At 44.1% G+C, this 20,790-nt stretch overlaps 1 protein-coding gene across 14 annotated transcripts in view; it reads right to left on the bottom strand.

Annotated features, from left to right (window-relative positions):
* Positions 1–20,790, bottom strand: part of TCF7L2 (transcription factor 7 like 2) — a 181,350-nt gene that overhangs the window by 97,633 nt on the left and 62,927 nt on the right. For all 14 annotated transcript variants that reach the window (XM_062001048.1, XM_062001055.1, XM_062001054.1 and 11 more), the window contains one exon: positions 19,497–19,598. In XM_062001048.1, coding sequence (XP_061857032.1) covers positions 19,497–19,598 — 102 coding nt within the window. The remainder of the gene's footprint in view (positions 1–19,496; positions 19,599–20,790) is intronic.

The following is a 20,790-nucleotide window of genomic DNA, read 5'->3' as shown; positions in this document are numbered from 1 at the left end:
AAAATATTAATGAAAGCCCGTGCCAGTGGTCAGCCCTTAGCATACGAGAGTGCAGAGTTTTGGAAGCACGGAGTACATTAAACACAACACACCCCTTGCCTCCCCCATAATTAAGTTAGAGATGTGAGAGCAAAAGCAATAGAGGCTGTCTGCTTAGTTTCTCAGCTTGGCAGGGCACCACACACACATGCACACAATTTCTTCTCTCCTCCATTTGTGAAAGCCGGGGAAGAAGAAAAAATAAAAATAAAGCCCAAATGAGCAGATAAATAAAAAAACCCCAAAGCAAACAAAATAAAATCCCAGTTTCAAAGAAAGAACATGCTACTGCTCAAAGAAACGCCAAAATCTCTTCTCCATCCTTTTATTCCACTGTACACAGTCACTCAACCCATCAGGAAAATTATATTAAAAAAACCACCAATAACAACAACAGAACAGAGACAGGACCTTTTGTACAACCCAGCTGGCTTCTGTACCTTGACTTTCATATCAGATATTTATTTTGGCATGCGAGTGGTGGGGGAAGGGGAAACATCTCTGGACACCTTATGACATACTTCACCACAGTGTAGCAGTTCAGAGCCCAGAGGAACATCTCTGATTGTTCCCCATGAACATGCAGTACAATAACACACTGTGCCTTTGCCCTATACAGTACCACACAAACAAGCCATAGGTCTATGGGTGAGGAGGAAGTCCCAGCAAAGAATGTGTGATTAGTCTTCAACCTTATGATCTGGATTCAGCCAAAGAGGTGGTCTTACTCCAAGCCACTGCTCACACAAGCCTGGGACCAAAACACTTTGAGCTTGCTCTCTTGCCGAGGTGGGCTGCTGGGGTCTCCCACAACTGCAATAAGGTATTTGCAGAGGATGCCCCACTGAACTCAGCTCCTAAGAGGCATCTTTCTGCTGCTGAAATGGAAACTTAAAACGTCTGCAAAATAAATGGAGTGACTCAAGTAGGTGTAAAGGCTTGGTATAAAGTTCAGAAATCAGCCTATGCATGCTAATTCCACCCTATGGTGTGTCTGTGGGAAGGCTGTTCCTGGTTTTTCAGTGGAATAAAAACATTCAATGACCAGCTCTGAGATGCTACACTAGCTGATGGCAGAGCTGGCATTAAAAAAAGAAAAACCCAAACCCTGGCCCTTGTATTTTAATCCAAACAGACTACGCCACAAGAAAGCAAGATTAGCACAGGCTCTCCAGTATCACTGAATGCCTACCACAGCCTCATTGTCTCAGCGGCTCCCCGGCCAGCGCTGGCTCCGCACACACCCTGTGGTTTCCCACTGACGCACGGGCATTCCTCACCAACTGCGGCCCTGCAGCCCCAGCCCGCCCCGCAGCCATGCAGCCTGTGCCCCGACAGCCCTCTGGCACCGCTTTTTTGGGAAACCAAGAGAGTTGGGAACCCAAGGATACCACTCTGACAGTCTCTGCTGGAACTAGAACCGTAATAGTTTCCCCATATGTTCCTCCAGCCTAGTTTAATTAATTTCTTTCAGAAGAGTGAGGCTGTAAACAGTCACAGCCAGTTTAACTGCTGGGCATCTATGAAAATAATCTCCTTTCAGATATTGCCCCTTCAAGTCTACCCTAAGAGAGTATCAGCAACAGCCCATCTGAAAATCTGCATCATCTAAGGGAGAGAAAGAGTTGCCTGGTATACCCTCATCAAATAATCAGGTAATTTTGGTGTCTCAATCAAGTTGTGGTTTGAGAAACGAGACCTGTCTCTGTACAAAAATGATAAGTCAATCTGAAATACACAAATGCAATTTTAGAGAGTATCTATTCTAGATCAAATACAGATGCAGAACCCACAACTTCAGATTAACAGTATCTTTCCCGTTTAGCTTAATCTAGTTGGAAAGCAAATTACTCTGTGCTAGGCAAAGACACTCTTATTCTTCAACAAAAGCATCCTCATGCAGAAGCTACCATGAAGTAGATCCTTGAGAGCAATCCCATTTGTAGGTGAGGCATTGTTTTCCACAGACTGGAGTCTCTTGCTGTGACCTTCCCTCCCTAAAAGCCATAAAAAATTGCTGATATTGAAGGGCTGCTTTGCTTCACCTCGCAGATTAGTGCTTCTCAGTGATGAGTTACGCAGCTGTTCACAGTCTCCTCAGCACAATCAGATGACACCACTAGCTGAACAGTGGTTTGCAGCCTGTGTTTTTCTCCACAAAGGGCAACTTTTTTGCCTCTTGGAAGGGTTTGTAAAATATCATCTAAGTCCATGTTAAAATAAACAGAAGCAATCAACATTGTCTGCAAGCAGGATCTCCTCGGTACACCTCAAAAGGCTTTCCACGAAGTTTCCAGTGCTCAACAAGGAGCATCTGACAAGGAGCATCTCATGGGGGCAATGCACTCCAGCTGACTGCACAATGACAGCAAGTGCCAGGAAAACTCCAAGTCTAATCTGAGAGTTGACACTGACTCATTGTGTGGCCTTGGGCAAACCACTTAACCTTTCTGCATCTCAGCTTTTCTGCCCACAAATGATGGTAATAATACGGAGCTCTGTCTTCCCCCAGGGACTGATAGGGAGCCTTGGGTTTGTATGGCACTTTGGAAACATGAAGTGCTACATAAGTGCTAAGTACTATTATCTAGAACTTCCACCATCACCTCCACATTGGGGTGCAGCAGATGTTGGTGAGAAGTGGCCCACTGGGAAAACTCCAGACAAAGTGAACGTACATGTTTGCCCTGAGGTTTTACCTCAGGGAAGACATACAAGCAGCCAAAGGGAGATTTAAAATTCCTTCCTCCCTCCTCTCAGAAACTGGAGTCATTTCTAGTACAGCATTTACCCAGTGCAAGGGCAGCACAGAGCCACACAGGAGTCCATTCATCCCTTCAGATGCGTAACAACTCTTCTGCTGACAGCACAGGGAGAGGGAGAATACCTCATTTCAGTGACAGTATCTCAGTTCTGTGGCAGTTCTCAATCACGCCTCCAAACACCCAACCAGAAAAACAGAAGTCCTTCTCTGAGCTCTTCACACATGCCCATATCTCCCCTCAGGCTGGGTCAATATTCACAGCAGAAGCACGGCAACAAGAAGTACCCAAATCCTTACACCACCCAGCACATGCTCGCTCCAGAAGGCACACAAGCAACCTCTTAATGAAGAGTTTCTTGCTTTGCTAGTTTCCCAATCTCCACAAGCCGGATTGAGGTCCTGCAAGGTGAAGGGGCATGACAGCACATGATGCTAAGCTCCATGGCCTGCTCTGGGCACATCCTAGAGCAAGGGTTGGAGACAAAGTGGAGTAGATGCCCCACTGCTTATGCTTCACCAAAACCTTAATAACATAAGTGAATGTTAAAGATGCTGATCATCCTGGACTGCTGAGCTGGAGCATGCCTTGAAGGGCTATTGGCACCATGGGTATCTACAAAGAGGATTTTCTCCTCAGTGTCCCTATCTCTCCCTACCTACCAGTTCATCTAAACCAGAAAATTAACTTTTTGCTAATTAGGATGTCTAGGAAAAGGTGGCCCTGAAAACTACTATGGCAAATAAACGGACACATAGATGAGCTGTACAGTGGACATTTCATGAACACATTCTGCAGTGGTACTAATAATAGCATTGTTTCACCTGGAACAGCAGTTAAGCCTCTCTAGGAGATGGGGAGGAGCAGGGAAGCAGCGCTCTCTTGTAGGCTGTTATTATCAGTAATGAGTTTATTTTCAAATCAAAGTTGACTGTTATTCATGACTAGAAAGGGGTGGAAATTTCAAAACAGTCCTAAGAAAATACTTTTGAGATACTGATTTCTTTCCTTCTGTGCTTATATAACGCACAAAACCAGGGCAACCCAGGCTAGATTAGCATTACTCTGTGCTCTGCAGCAAATCAGAGAAATTCATTAGCTGACAAATCTAACCGCTGCCTGTGACTACACCAGTAAGTGAATTCAGTGGTAACGATGCTTGCCAAGACGGTGAATTTGATGCAATTACTGGAGAATCTTCATGGAAAATAAACTTTTGTTAATTAAAGAGTATCATTCACTGCTCAACGCAGGGAACGGAAACACACATCACATGTTCCTCATCTCTGCTCAGAGGAGCTCCAATGCCAACCAGCTCTGGAGAACTGCTCGTGGATGATCTCCAAGGCAAAATCCTGAGACTGGTGCATGAGTAACAAACAAAGTTTCAAGAAAAATCACGATCTCTTCAGTGATCCTTAACTAAGAGGAAGAGCAATTCATTTTGCTGCACGAATGCTTAATTATAAATTATTAAATCCAGCTCTACTCAGGATACTTACCCAGGGAACCAACAGCTCCGACATGTCAACAACTTTTGTTTTCTAAATCCCTGAAACCAATATCAATTCAAAACGCACATGGAGCCAGATTTTCCATGGAAGTTCTGGCGTGCGCTTTGAAGCGCCCATTATTGCCAGTCCTGGCCAGACTATGAGAAGGGGAGCAACTCACCATCCCTGCCCTGATCTTTGGAGAACAGCCTTTTTCAAAGAGGACACCACAGTTATTTTTACCCTCTTCCCTCTCTCCCATCAGTGCAGAACACACAGGGAAGCATCTCAAGACGAACAGCTTACTTTAACATTCTCCTATGCGAAAAGGATGGGGAATCTCCCAGCCAGGAATTTGGGGGGAAGCCTGCCCATGAGCACAAGTTCTGCTGCACTACAGCATGCAGCATTCATGGAGGAGGCGGTTTCCTGCCCAGCAGGAAGGCAGTGGAGAGCCCTCGGCTGCTCCCGGCCCTGCTGGCAGGGAACAAGAGGGTAGTGGATGGAGAAACATGAAAGCAGGAGAAAGCACGAGGCTGCAAACATGCATCTGAACACAAAGCAGCCAGAGGATGCACGGATACAAAAATGGGATACGTTATTATTCCATAAATTAAGTTAAAGCAACCTCAGCACATCCCAGACCTTTAATACTGGCCTGCTGCACACCAAGCAAGTTGGCTTCCAGCCTGCACAATGTTTCAACTTCACTCAACTGAGGCAAGACTCACATTTTATTAAAACAGGTTTATCTTCCTCCAAATAAACCTCAACAGCTTTTGGGCCCTGGAGAAGCAACTTCAGTTTGCAGACTCTCCCTCTTCCCCCCTGCCCACAACAAAACACACATTCAAAATCTGGTGAGTAAAGAATTACCAGTTACAGCTTTCTGAACCTTGCCCACATTGGGCTGGTATGCAACAGGTTTAAATGTTTGTTTTTATAATAAATAAAGCAAAAGTATGATGAGACAAGTAAGCTCCTTGTCTCTCCTCCGCCTCCTTTGAAGATGGCCTTTTATTTTGAGACTTAAGAGAAACTGTACAGTGGTTAATAAAATAAAGGGCATTCCCTATCTCACATTTCAGTCTGTTCCAAATAATCTAGGCAACCTTAAAATATCCAAGCTTGCCTGTCAGCCATTTATTGAAGAGATTGCTAATCAAAATTAAAATGTAACACCCCACAAACACTTTCACCACTTCTTAAATATCTACTAATCTGATTCATAATCTCATTTTTTCTCATAAAAAGAAAAGGGGGAGGAGAATAGGCAAATTAAAAAAAGGAAAAAACAGCTTTTCAAGCAAGCACTAAAACCTAAACAAAATTAAAGAAGCGTAAAGCCCAACTTGAACAGCAGACAAGTATGCAGAGAACAGTATGACCTTTCCTTATCACCCACTGACATGCTTAATCGTTTCCAAACAAAAAATGCTCTTTTCCACCACTTCTTCATTCTGCAAGCACCTCCAGCGCCTGCGTGGCTGCTAAAGAGTTAAATCTCCCACTATCCCCTGCTGCCTGCGAAAAATCACGAAAACAATTGAGACATTGTCCAGTGAACAAGACTCCCAGGGACTGACATTTTTGTTTATGTCCCAGTTCTCAGCCTGTCAATTTTCACTCCCAACGTTAAAAGCCCGGCTTGCCCCAATACAGTCTGCCCTCGGCTGAAAAGGCTCCACTTCATTTATTTTATTAAATGCTATGGCGTGTTTATGACTCAGAGCTCTCCCCATCCAAGGACCTGTTGGTCCCATCCCCCCTGCCTTCCTCTCTGCCCTGCGACTTCCTAACTCCAAGGAGACTTTGCAACGCCTTTCTGCAGAGCCACTGCCGGGGAAATAACTGTGCTTAGGTTAAATACCAATGTTGGCATTTTGCTGGGGTATGAAATATGTATTACTGTACTCTAGTCCCTTAAAATAGCCTTTGATTATTAACCGGGGTAGGGCAGAAGGGAAAGGAGCTGGATACTAAGCCAGAGTGGCAGGAACTTCAAAAAGAACATTTTTTAAGAAGAAGGAAAAAACCCGACACCCGCTCCTGATACCCAGCAGCGAACTAGAAAATACTTGTAATGGAGTAAAACAAACATCTTGGAGCAAAGTGACGTTTTGTCGGCTGCTCCGCGGCTGCATTTCCTGCCCGCGTTTTCATAATGACCGGAGCGTCAGGCCCAAAATACATCCCTCTCCTTCACCCCCGCCGGCCTCTCCCCACACAGTCCCAGCACTTTTTTTTTCGTTACGCTCTCAATACTTTATCTCCATGAAAAGCACACACAGCGGTCACCAGCGTTTCCTGTTTGCCGAGTGTGCTTTAACTATATCACACCCTCCGCCGCTGCGCTGGAATGCACAGCATATGGCATTGTGAAAGGGTTTACTGTCGAATAATGGCAGCAATGCAGTCCTGCTGGTTTATATCAAACCCTGTCACTCTCTTCACGGAGGTCTCTTTCGTGCTCTCCAAGAGGCGAGGTAAAACACACACACACACACACATACACATAGGCTACTTCGAGTCTCACACAGGACCTCAGCAGAGGCCTGCCTGGATCGAGACCTGCAAACTCAAGGCAAGGAAGAATGCAGCTTCAAGTGGTGACCTGCAGTCACTCATGATTTGTTTTAAATCTTAGCCCTCAATGTCCACAGGATCCTTTTATAGGTAGACAGAAGGGCTGATAAAAGCTTGAGTTTAGTTCCTCACTGCAATTCTTAAGGGGCCTGGAGTGCAGCTACATGCCTGAGCCTCTCTTCTCCAGTGTGTCAGGGCCATCAGCCTGAGCAACTGCCTCAACTCCATCCACAAGCGCAGCTTCATCTTCTCCTGCTTTCTAAAATCAGCACCGATATGTTTGGTTATGAGAACATCCACACCAAAACCAAACACACACCACCACCTTCAACTTCGGGGCAAAGTTTCCAAACTGCATTTCCATTTATTTGCTCACAAGTTTATTTTTGCATTGTGTTTGTGGTTTTGGGTTGTTTTTTTTTTTTTTAAGCAATTTTAAAAGAGAGGGGCTCACAAAATAAATAAATAAATAAGATGCTGCTTCCAACTGCAGTCAGGTTTAGCTAAGATGCTCACAAAGGTTATACTTCAAAGTGCTTTTTTGTGCAGATCTTGAAATGCCTTCCCATGACTGGATACGTGCGGCCAGCAGACGCTGAAATGAGTAGAAATACTTTTAAAGCCCATTGAAATGCATCCATCCACCGTCTCTTCATAAAAGGAAGCCTTACTTAACAGGCATTTATTATTGCTGAACTAGGGTTGAAAGTTCAGTGTCCTTATAGACCAAAATTATCAAGATTTCTGAGTTTGCAGCCCACGTTTAAGTCCTAATGAGCTATTGTACCACACTCACTGCTATTAACTCTTTGATGTCAGGAACCCACGTTACTCTTTTAAATGTCTCACAGATGTCCAAGGGAAAAAGTGCAAAGCTCACCTCTGCTGAAGGACAAGTGAGAAACCACAGGGTTTTTTTACCTTTAGTCCCCTCCAGCAAAATATGCAAAGACAACTAAATATGCATGTCAAAGACAGGCTAGTCTACCAGTTTGGACTGTGAACTCCAAGTCAGGGAAGACTCATGGAAGCTGTACGTGGCTCCCAGCTTTGCCACTATCTGATATGCAGATCACATTACCTTTCTGGAGAAGGGACGTAAGCACAGTGTGCCCATCACACCACAAGAACACAGCAACCAAACTGTTGATGTGCCTTGCACCGCACAGCTCCATCTGCCCTGGATCTGAGCTCTGTGGGGCAGGGACAACCACTTGCTTTTCTGAGATCAACTTGCCTCTTAAATACAGATAATAATAAAGTGATAATGAAACGGTCTTTAATTTGCACCAAACACTTTGACCTGCTCGTTTTACAATCGCAGCAGTGAAACAACACCCACAGGGAGATGTCACCATCAGGCTTCAGTGGAACTTGGGAAGAGAAAGGTCCCTAATTTTCCAACCCCAGACTAACACACTTGATCCCAACCACCAGCAAGCTGGAGCAGGATGACATTTTAATGCAAGAATCAGGAGCCCAGCTAAGCGCCAAGGTGAAAAGCTGCTGAGTCGTCCAGAAAGCAACACGGCCCCAGCTATTTAGCCACTCTCCTCTTCCATCAGTGCTGGGGCTGCTCCCACACATTTTCTCACCATTTACTCATCCCATAGTTTCCACAACACAGTAATCTGAGGTGACCAAATGGTTGCCTACACAGGAACGGAGCTTAACAGTCCATCTACAGTGTGAGTGGACACTCCTTGGATGTGCCCTGGGCATGAGGAGAACAAGTTACTGCAGGGTGAGCATCACTGAGGTCTTACAGAACATCTGCAGCTGCCCAGCCACATGCTCAGCTCTGGACAGAGACACAAGCAAACTTCACCTTCAGTCCAAATGGCATCTGCTACCTCACGTTTATCCCTCAGGCAGCAATTGTGGAGCAACCCATATGCCTCAGGTTAACACCAGAGCTTATCCCAAAGTAACCTGTCCTGGCCATCAGAGCCTTCTTATGAGAAGCAGGTTGCTTCATGTCCAGTAAATGACTTCCCTCCAAAGAGCTCAGCATGCTTGAAAAGCATCAAGATAGGGAGTCAACATAGAGAAGCTATGGCTTTAGTAATTCAAATGCTTGCTTGCCTCATATTAATTAACTACGCAGACATGCTCGACACACAGCGACAGAAGCTCTGCTGTCAGGGAAAACTGCACTGCACCCATTTGGGGTTTTCTAATGGTACTGCTTCCATGAAGCTACTGAGCAGGAGAAGCACTCATGGCTGTAAATGCACACTAAGAAAGTCTGGAAGCTTTCAGGACCCTTCACTCTGCTTTCCTCCATAAAATACCATTTCCTCATTATAGGACAGTCACATCCCCCATTAACAGACAATAGTGACATTGCAGAGCTCTGCAGGCATACAACAGGGTAAAATTTTGTTGTTTTGTCTTTCCTCTCCCAGACACTATTCTTCCAGCCAGGGTAGGAGACCACATTGATTTTCTGCACTTACTAACTGACAGAGATGAGCAACGAGAGACCAAAGCCCTCCTTCCCAGTGTCTCCTCCTCCTACTGCCCTGGGAAGAACAAGGACACGCTCCAGGGGAGAATTACTCAGGACACACTATTCCTTCTCTCCCTCTTCCTTAGTATTTGCTGTCTGGGGGATAGGCAGAAGCCACAACCATCTCTCAGGAAGGGACTTTATAAATGCTCATTTCTAGTACCTCAACTCAGAAAAACTATACAAGAGGAGACTTTGAGCATGAACATGGACAGATATCAGCTCACGCTTCATGATTTCTTGAATCAACACCTAAAAAAGTAAAAAGGAAGGGGAAGGGGAAGCTAAGTTTACACAATAATGGTAGTTGAAAAGTCTTTGAGTCCTGCCAACAGGAAAAACGTGTGTTAAGAGAACTGCTTGCTTCTCCTAGGAAACCAGCAGAGACCCACCTCTTTCTGCAAGGCCCAGGGACACCATCAGGTCCTTGACTTACACCAAGAAGGTGGTGGGGTAGAGTTACAAAAACACCACCAACTTAAAACAAAAACAACCCAAACAAAAAAAGGAAAAAGCACCAAACAAACAAAAAATCCCCATCACCTAACCCCCCCCAAAAACCCTCAAACCTAAAGATTTGGTTTTACTACTTCATTCCATCAGGGAGCATCCTTCCTCTCACATACACACACGGGTTCAAACCATGCATGACCAGGACCACCTACCAGCCCATCCCTCATTGTCTATCTATCATTTTCATGCAGGCAAGCCTGGATGCAGAGCTTGCTGATGTAGAAGGATGATTGGTTCAGCTACCTCATGCTTCTTAATTCTGAGAGATAAGACATAAGGTACATCTGACACAAGAACTCACTGACATGCAGCGTCTTGACAGCACCAAAGCTAACTTTCCTCTATGGTCTGATACATGTTAAGATTTTAGGTTTAGATTTCAAAAACTACTTTAAAGTTTCACAGAATGGTAGGAGTCGGAAGGGACCTTTACAGATCATCTGGTCCAACCTCGCTGCAGGTCCACCTAGATCAGATCAAACAGGAACACGCCCAGGCGGGTTTTGAAAATCTCCCGAGAAGGAGCCTCCACAACCCCTCTGGGCAGCCTGTGCCAGAGCTCCCTCATCTCAACAGTAAAATAGGTTTTCCTTATGTTTAAATGGAACTTTTTGTGTTCCAGCTTCATCCCATTACCCCTTGTCCTGTCACTAGATACGATAGAAAAAAAATGAACCCCAACCTCCTGACATCCACCATTTAGATATTTGTAAATATTAATGAGATCCCCCCTCAGTCTCCTCCAGACTAAACAGCCCCAGTTCCCGCAGCCTTTCCTCATAAGGGAGATGCTCCAGTCACCTGATCATCTTGGTGGCTCTTCACTGGCCTCTCTCCAGCTGTTCCCTCTCTCTCTTGAGCTGGGGAGCCCAGAACTGGACACAGGACTCCAGATGAGGCCTCACCAGGGCAGCGTAGAGGGGGAGCAGAACGTCCCTCGACCTGCTGGCCACACTCGACACCTCACAGAATCCCATTGGCCTTTTTGGCCATATTGCTGACTCATGTTCAGTTTATCATCAACCAGCACTCCCAGGTCTCTCTCTGCAGAGCTGTTCTCCAGTAGGTCAATCCCCAGCCTGTACTGGTGCAGGGGGTTGATCCTCCCCAGGTGCAGAACTGTGCACTTGTCCTTTGGTTTATTTCTTCCCTTTTTTTTTTTTTTCTGGTTTTCCAGTGGGGCTGCAGGGTGTTTTTGCATGCCTCTAAAATGCAGATGTAGAAATCATCAGTTTCTCAAAATCAGCTTGGGAAAGTTATTTAACATCTTTCTGGTGCATGGGTGAGCAGTGCTTCCTTATCTCAGGAAATGGCACAATTTTTGCTCACTGGTATCTGTCAGGTACAAGCAAAGCTTCAAGGTAAGGTCCCCTAGAGCCAGACCATGCTATCAGGCCACTGCATATTCAAAACCAGTCTGTTGGACAAAAAGTCCTAGCTTTGTTTTGTGAAAACAGGCACAGAGTATTCCTTGGGGAGAGATTAGGGATGAGAGACTGTTTTATAAAGGCATCACTCCTTGTTATTTGCAACTTGTCTAACTCTCCAAAGGCTTTCCAAAATTGATCTACCCCTTGCCAAAGAGGTCTGCATAGGACAGAAGAGAAAGCATCCTTCCTTCTCTTGATGGAGTGGGTTACTAGGCAGCTCCAGTTTCTTCCATAGGATAGAATACAGATGTCTATACAGTCCAGAAAGTGAAGTATCCTATGAATAATCTAATTCCAAACTGTATGAGATGGTGAGAAGAATAATAATCCTGGGTTTAAGCAATCTAGCAAACAAATAGTCCTGAACTCAGCATTGCCAGCTTCCTTCCTTTCGTTTTATTGGTAAATGTGTGCTGTTTTCTTTACTACAGCACCTGGGCACAGCACACAGACCTCGTTTAGACAGAAAATAGGAGGTTCCTATCCAAGCATGTTTGTCTGCATGGGGAATTTTTTTGTGCAAGGGCTCAAGTATGAATTGAAAAATGCAGAACAACTATTTCGAATTATCTCTCCGTGTGGACACTGTTATTCAGCACTAAGAGTTTCTTTGTGAGATTTAGCTTAATCCGTTTCCAAAGCAGATTAAGCTAAAGCACACAAAGGACCTCTTACTGCTGAGTAAGAGTGGCCGCATGGAGAGATAATGAGGAATAGTTATTCTGAGACAGCTACTTCTACTGCATATTTGGGCTTTTCTGCTCTGCATCAACAAGCTTAGAGCTGTACTGGAAAGGGAAGACTATGGTTCTAGAAATGTTGGGGAAAACCCAGTGCCGAGGCCCTATCATACCCATTGCATCTTCTGCTCAGCGCACACGATGGTTGCTCCTGCTCCAGTCAGCACGGGCTCTGGCTCCAAATCAGGCTGCATTATTCAATACCTACTTCTCTAAGCTCCAGATTGAATCCAGCCACAAACTTCAGCTGCAGACAGGGTGCACGGGGAGAAGGACCTGCGGCGAGCGGCTTGCCAAGTCTGCCACCCTCGGTACACATCATCTTTGATCTGACAGCCTCACCCATCTGGCTCTCCAGCATCACCCGGTGCCGCCGCGGCTCTTCACCCGCTGCCAAGGCTGAGCCGCCGTGCACGGCTGCTGCTGCTGCTGCTGCACTCCTCATGCACGCCCCAGGCTCCAGCGATGGACCGTCTGCGCTCTCTCCATTCCTCTCAGCACAACTGCTTTTCTGTGGGAGCTGATGGCTTGCCCATATCTCATTTTAGGCCCACACAGGTCCCTAGAAGTTAATTTAACATGCATGCTCCAGCATCATGCTAACTGCCATGTGATTGAATACAAAACACAGTCTGGGCTCCTCTGTGCTAAAACACTCTCCTAAACCACCTTCCCAGCATAGGTTTCTACCTTGAAATGTTTCTCGCTGTGGTTTCACTGTATTCCAAACCAGCTAGTCAAAAAGGAACATAATTTAGAGACTGCATCATATTTGGGACACAGTGGATAGTTTATAAACAAAAGACATGAGAGAAGTCTGCAGTAGATGTGTTTCCAACCATACTGAAGGCAGCATAGATACATCTTTCTTTAGGATCTCCAATGAGCAAGCTTTTGCCTTGCTTCCGCTCATCCAGAGAGTTTCAGTGCTCAGATATGTCAAGATATGTCAGAGGGAGATACACCAGATATATTTTGGTGTGTCACAACAAACCAAAATGCCAAATCTCATGGCTCCAGCTCAGGAGCAGAAGCTGCAACAGAGCCTGTCCAGGCAATCAAAAGTAATGCTGGCTCACTGCAATACCCTGGGCTGTAAACCTGCTGCTTCAGAAGGACCTGCTGAGCTGTCTCCAGTAACACAAGAGAAGTCTGTAACTGTCTTGGAGAGGGAGTGCTGCAGCCATCTCAATGCACACACAAGCCAGAGCCCTCATAGGCACAGAGGACCAGGTCCTTCCAAAGTACAGTGAGGTAAATTGCAAGAAACAGATGCTCAGCTGACTGCACTGAGCATACTCTGCTCAGCTGTCTTCTCCTAGAGTAATGCTTGGGGTTGTTAGCTCCTACAGTTTTATAGCTAGTCCAGCAACAGTTACTATTTTTCTTAAAGTGTAGTAGTCTTGAAGTCAAGTGTTTAGGAAAGAACCTCAGCCTCCGCTTACAGCACACAGCAAGCTCCTGAACTGCTGTAGAGAAAAGTTTGAGAATGAGAGGAGTATACCCTGCAGGCTCAGGAACCAGAGAACAAATAAAAAGAATACAAAATGCATTCTTTAAGAAACAGAAGACAAACAAAAAACACCACCAAAAAAAACCCCTCCAACCTCAAACCAATCCTCATGATCTTTTGAGGCCTGACTCATGATCCTAGAACAATTGGGGCTGGCAGTACTATACATTTTACAGCATTTATTCACAGCTGAAATATCCCAACATCCAAATACTCCAGAGTTCTTGGAGCTACTCATAGATCTCCTGACTGCAACCAACGGTGACAATTCATCCCAGCCCCAAGATGTCTCTGAAGGTGCTTTAGTGCAGACTGATGTTTGCAGGAGCATTAAATTCCTGCTCATGTCACAGGAGGAAGTAAATGCCTGCACATATCCCCAGCCTCAGTGTTAAGGCAGAGGGGTTATCTCCAGTACCTAAGTAAGGTCTGTAGAAGATATTGTGGCACAATGGCATGAAGCACTCCCCTCAAGTCTGAACTAGTTTGCAAATGTATCAAATTACCAAGTGAATTACCTTTAGGGAATCTACATTTCTTCTGTGTCCTACAGAAACCAAGCACTAGGTTTCCCATTCATATTTAGTGGGTATTGAATATAACGTGTGTACTTTCTAAAAATCAGTCCAAAATAATTTTACTGGGCTGCTGGTAAGTGAACTCTGTACTCAGCCCTAAACATTTAGGTTTAAATACAGATTTTTGTTTTAAACACAACTCTTCCCAAAGAAAAATCAAAAGAAATCAGTGGTGAAAGATTTAGTCACAAAATTCTGAGCAAGTTGAATTTGTTCCGTGGCTTAGTTCCATGCAGCTCTGAAAATTCAGGACAAGATGTTTGCACACTTTTGGACATATATTAATGAAATATTTTGTTTACTTTGCAACTGCCAAAGCAATTAGCCAAATAAAGTATAGAGTATTTAAAAAAGAGAGAGCGACTAAAGGAGCTTTCCAGTTAAGGCTGCATGGATATTTCTGCAGCATTGAGTCTTGGGGATCTGTGTGTTAGGTCCATACTCCAAGGTGTGACCTACCTGCCATCAGGGACTGCAGGGTACCACTGCAGCTCAGACACAGAGCCTTCTTCTCCTCCCCATACATGTGCCCCTCTCAGTACCCGGCACTGACATAAATGATGTCCAACTCCTTCCCCTCACAACACCATGTTCTTGCAACTCTCATCTGTGCGTGCACATTTAAAGGGTCATCCTGCAGATCTCCAGGGAAGAGGGTGTGCCATCACAGGCACACACAGTCTCAGGTCCAAAAGCATCTCAAGAGGTTACTGCAGAGGAAGAAAAGCCTCCCTACCACAAAATATTAAAAGCAAACAAAGCAAGAGCTTTAAAAGCCCTCATGGGGCACTGTGAGTGGAAGCTGCAAGATGTTCCAGATGGCCTTATACATACAGGACTGTGTACACGTCTAGATGAACCTCACTTCTGGTCTGTTTGAAGGGACACAATAGGTAAATCTTTAAATCTAAGACAAATCTCACGCTTACTTTTAAGTATTTGTCTTTTCTTTCAAAGCACCTAAGTGTGAGGTAGACAAGACCAAAAGAAATCGGGGACCAGGCAGGGTGGATTGTGTAGCATCAACTTTACCCAACCTGGGAAACAGCTCCAGACACTCACTGTCCATGCACATCAAAGAGGCTGAGAACAGGGCATACGTTTCACATGGTTTTGCCTTTGGTTATTCTTGTCACATTATGTTTTGAAAACACATTTTTACCTCTTTAGGCAAAAAAAAGAGAAAAATTTAGATACAGTACTGCACAGTGATTCTTTGTTCTTGGGGATCCAGTCTACTTTATGGCTGTGCTCATTACATATTAGAAAACCCAGGCCAAATAGAAGTCTTCCCCCAAGGTAACATTTGGATTTACTTCAAAAGGCCTCCCCACAGAAGAAAATGCAGAATTTTTTTAAGCCTGTTAACTGTTTTGTAAGAAATGTATTGTAACAAACCACCTCCATTTCGGGTTCAGAATGTTTTTGCCTGGTACAAAGGACACTAAAAGCAAGTCTTTGTACAGTTGAGACAGCAGGAAACAGGAATCTGGGACCAGTCTTTCACCCATAGTCCTGTCCAAACCAGAGGAGGATTGAGTCAGAATATTTACCTTTCAGAGAACAGGGAAGAACAGCACTATTTTTCTCCTTAAGGTTTTGGGAATGCATGCAAAGATAACAGTATTTCTAAAAGAGCTTGCTTTCTGTAGTGAGCATGATTTTGGAGATCCTTGTGCAGATATACCATGCTCATTTTCGCTTGCCCATCCCCAATGCACCACCAAATTTTCATGTGAGGATCCCACTCTTAGGGCACCTCATCACCACACTGGCACACACATGGAGCAGATGAGGTGCACGTTGAACATGGGATTTCAGGACAGCTTGCACCCTACCTGCTTAGAGAAGCACACAAGGTGCCCAGCTAGGGTCTGCTTTACACCCAAAGACTTCCTGCTAAAGCTGTTTTACAAGGTCTTAATATCCTTGATGAAATCAAAAGTCAGAAAAAAGGGGACAAATAACCATAAGAACCCTTCAAAAAAATTCCCAGGATCATAATAGTACTATCTCCAAGCTGAATTCAAAATCTTGACCTACCAAGCCTAATAGCATATTATTAAAACAATTTTTGCCCCACTTTTCTTTCACCTTTAGACACAGATAAGCAGCGCAACTGTGCCAGAGCAGGATGCAAGAGTCTTAGAAGATGAGTGACGCACCTAAATGCAAATAAATGTATTGGTCTTAAATGGAGCCTCATGCTGTACCTTCCTCAAGACATGCAGAACATAATTTCAGTTTAATATTCTGTTTCTCATTATGGGCCTTGGAGACTCTCTTGAGCACCACGAAAAGCAGTATTAACCCAGTCCTCAGCACTTGGGGGCAATCCAGCCAAATTATTCATGCTGGTCTTTTGCTTCAATTTTTGTAGTCTTAACTTAATGTTCTTAAACAAATCTGAAAGGAGGATGGCTGAAAAATAGTACAGACTTTACTTAAGATATTACAGACGGCCATGTTCTGCAGCCCTGAGTCATTAAGCTAAAAACCCGTGCTGAAGCCAAGGGGAGTTTCATCGGAGCTGGGTGTAAAGGTTGCAGCCCTGACACAGAGCTTATGGTAATCACAGCCAAGCACCGAAGAGCAAGAACATTAAAACAAAAAGGAAAAAGGAAGAAGAAGAAAAGAAGAAAGGAAAGAAAATAAAAACGAAAGACCACCTCCCCCACTTTCCTTTCCTCTCTTTGTAACTCAGCTACAAAGATTAGCCTCAAATCCTGATTTCGGAGATAGGGGAAAGATACAAAACAATTTGCAGGTGTTAGCATTTTCCTATAGATTTCAGGGCAGCAGAACTGATTTCAAAAGGAACAACTGGCATGGGTACTTTTGGCGGGGGGACAAGACACAGCAACGTGGGTGGAGAACCAGTTTCTGTCCCCATACGTTACACCTTATGCCCACACACAAACATCAGCACTTCCATGAAAAACCCCTCATTGTTTCATAAAAAGATTAATCGTATTTGCAAGTATGCAGAAAGGGGGGTAGAGCCTCATGGAAGAGAGGCCAGTTCCCAGGTGCTGTGGGCAGGCACAGGGACACCAGAGAAGCCTGACACATCCCAAGCCAACTGGCATCTATCTGCAGCCACTTCATCTCCCCACCAAATGCCGTTATCCACTCTAACTTTATCTATCAAAAATGTGTCCATTTTTACACCACAGAATGAACGTGGCCTGGGGTGGATGCCAGGAAAAAGGGTGGAAAAAGCTGCTCCTTATTTACGTATTTTAACAGAACAAGGAAAAACAATTTGCTGCTAGAAATAAACATTAAGCCTTGCAGAAAGCCCCCCTCCCCCCCAAAAAAACCCCACTGCTCCCCCCCACCCTCACCTCCCTCCTCCTCCTCCTCTCCCTCCAACATTGTAAGTAGCACAAAAGATCACATTACAAATGCCAGCTGTGGCTCTTTTGGAAGGTGGCCTCCATCTCAGAGGTAGTATATGTTCCTCACAGCCTAAGTGGTTGCTATGGTAAATATGCTTTTTATTGAATAGCAGAGTGAAACAGCTTTTAAAGAGACCCATAAGAACCCCATAAATGGTCAAAATACAAGGCAGATCAACCTCAGCCTCCCTGGAAACAGGTTTCTCTTTATTTTCCCAAATCATCATGATTTTTGATCCCTTTTCTTTGTGCATTTGTGTTGTCCGTTCACCTCCACCTCACCCACACCCAGGTGGAGAATCTGAGGAGGGCCAGTGGGGCTAGGACCTCAACCCCCTGGGCATGGTGAGCTGCTTTGGCTTTTAAAGACAAGTGCCTGCTATTCTGCATGGCAGGACACTTCAGGGAGAGTGGATTCTCAGCACTGCTAAGCACAGGTGATCCCCAGTGAAGCTACCCACTAATCTCAGGCTGCCCTTCAGGGCTGTTAGCTGTCTCCTGCAAGCCTGACACTGCTCCACCACACTGGCCCCGGAGCCCTGGGAATGCTCCTGTCCCCTGTGCTGGCCCTCCATTATGGCATTAAAAAAGGAATTAAATCAAGAAAGTTCCTTTGTGTTACTTCTTGTTAAGATGACATCAGTTTCTGATGACTAGGGAAGGAAAAGTCATTCTGAAGAAGTGATGCAACCAGTGCTAGATATCAACTAAGCAAATAACAGTCCTGTGCTCATCACTCTCTGCTGTACTAACGGATGATTCCCTCAAATTAAAGAGACAACTATATAATATGAAATTCCTCAAAAAATATTTAGAGAGATTTCAGATTTCTAACAAAACACGCACCTTGGATGATCTACCAGCTATGTCAGCTTTAGACTGTATAGCAAAAGCTAAAAAACAAGCAATGTTTCTTTTCTTGTCATCCAATGGTAATTAAAAATAAAAGCTTTAAAAACAAAACATGTAAAACCTGATGATAAAGTATTTCACATGAAATATTCTAACTCACTATGTGCAACCTTCTCCAGAGGTAAGTTTCCCAGATGAACGCTCAGAGCTAAGATGTTCCTTAGCAATAGATGGCACTGACACTTGCTATGGGTGAGGGTGGACCAACACATACTATTCCTCTTGCATAACACCATATTAACAGTTTCCCTTTAGATCTCTGTGGATGCTATTTTAGAAAGCAAAATAAAGATCCCTCTCATGCAAAATTGTACTGAACATTTCAAACTCAACATTGCTTCTACAACAGAAGCGAGAGAATTCAACTGAGAACTGAAAAGTTAAGATAGAAGATAATACATAAAGCTATTTTTAGCAATACTACTCATTATAAAGAGTGTTTTCTATTCTGCAGGTAAATAGCAACCATTTGATAACACTTTTTATATTAAACGAGAAGTCATCACAATACAAAGGGACATATGCTCTGTAGAGCTTGGTTCTGTTGAGCCTTCACTCAGGAAAAACACTAACCAAGTCTCTCAAACTTTCATTCAAGATTCTGCAATAAGAATTTTTTTTCAGTAAAGGCCATAGGATATACTTGGTCTTTATTTTTTAATGCTTTCCAAAAATGTCTCTTCAGTCTCTTCAACTCAACACTGTTAGATGTGTAAACCAGCCTGATTCAACTTCACTGCCACTGAGTAATTCTGCAGTGTGTAAATTTAGAGCATTTTAAATTCTCTGCTGTCCTGTGAGGCACGTGAATGATAATTTTGTAAACAGTCCAGCAATAGCAAATGCATTCCCTCCTTTTACCATAGGCTCGTTAGGGTTTTGGTTTATTTTGAAGTATTTTGCTTTTTGTTTGTGTAAAAGAAAACTGATGACAACCAATGCCATTAATGTCAAGTGCTTTAAAGAAATAAAATAAAACAAAAAACAAAGGAAGAACATCTTTCTGTGTTTACTTACAACAATGTGTGCTGGAGATGGAGACCTAGCATCCTTGAGGGCTTGTCTACTCTGAAGGCTCCCTGCCTGAACATCAAGCAGTGGCCATTTCATCTGCAGATACTGGATGGAGGAAACAAAAATGGGGAAAGAAAAATGAGTTCAGAAAAGAAAGACCAAAAAAAAAAAAGTAACAAATCTCAAGTAACATGAGTAAAAAGACATAAATTGAAACTTATGCAAGGAGCTAAAACAAAAATTAAAGACAATTTTGCATGTCTGTGGGACTAAAATCTGTGCAGAACACTAACAATCTCATACCACCGTATTACAGTTCAGGAATAAGAAAATAAACCAGATTTCAAAGGCAGCATTACATTGATTTCACTGATTGTAGGATATGTAGAAAAATAATAAAACCCATACAGAAACAAAATACCAAAACCATGGAGAGGATGGGACAAGCAAGGGGAAGGGGGATTATCAGTCTCAGGAGAGGGAGAAAAAAACATATTGTGAGTTAAGAATATGATCTCATTATTTAATGGGTCGTCTGTCAGCCTTCTTTCAACAAATGCATCATGTCAAGCCTTACAGCTTCCCACAGCTGTGTGAGCCCTAAAGGCAGAGGTCTACCCCAAGAAGATCCAGCGCTGCTGGGTCTTAGCACCTATTTTCTCTACTTTTCACATTTCTGGAAATCACCATGGATTATTCTCTTTTTGCTCACCTTTTGTCAGACAACCCTTAGGGGACTTGCACAGTGTAACTTATTCAATTACAAGACCAAACTTAATAAGCTTTCCTGTTAATGATGTCCAAGACAGAGCACAGCCTGGTGCACTCAGGCCCAGCTGCGCTGGCCAGGCGCTTGGGGATGGTCACAACTACTTTATGTCCCTGTCATCAGCAGATAGGCTGAATGCAAGCAGGCAGAGAGTCTGCAGCATAAGGGGGTGTTGATTTAAATGCAAAAAAAAAAAGTTTAACTACACTTCTAGAAGGGGCAGAACGTTCCCATAGATTTAACCAGCATCAAATGTTGACTAAAACTTCTGTTCTTGGACATGTACCTCCTCTCACTAAGCTCACTGGAGGAGCCATTGCAGATTGTATAGCAGAGCTCAAGGCTTCCACCAAACAGGTCAAGTCTCGAGCTGGTAGTCAGGCTGCTGCATCAGAAGTGCTCGATTCTGACCAAGGGCATCCCTGCAGAGAAATTATTTAGCCCAAACAGATCTCTGTGCCATACAGTTAAATATAATTTCAGCCCAAGCTTTTCTCTCTGCATGGTGCTGTGCTATGCCAACTTGGC

The sequence above is a fragment of the Colius striatus genome, chromosome 8 (assembly GCF_028858725.1).
Source record: "Colius striatus isolate bColStr4 chromosome 8, bColStr4.1.hap1, whole genome shotgun sequence".
NCBI lineage: Eukaryota > Metazoa > Chordata > Aves > Coliiformes > Coliidae > Colius > Colius striatus.
Note: the sequence above shows the minus strand (reverse complement) of the source record. Positions and strands in the feature narration are given on the sequence as shown.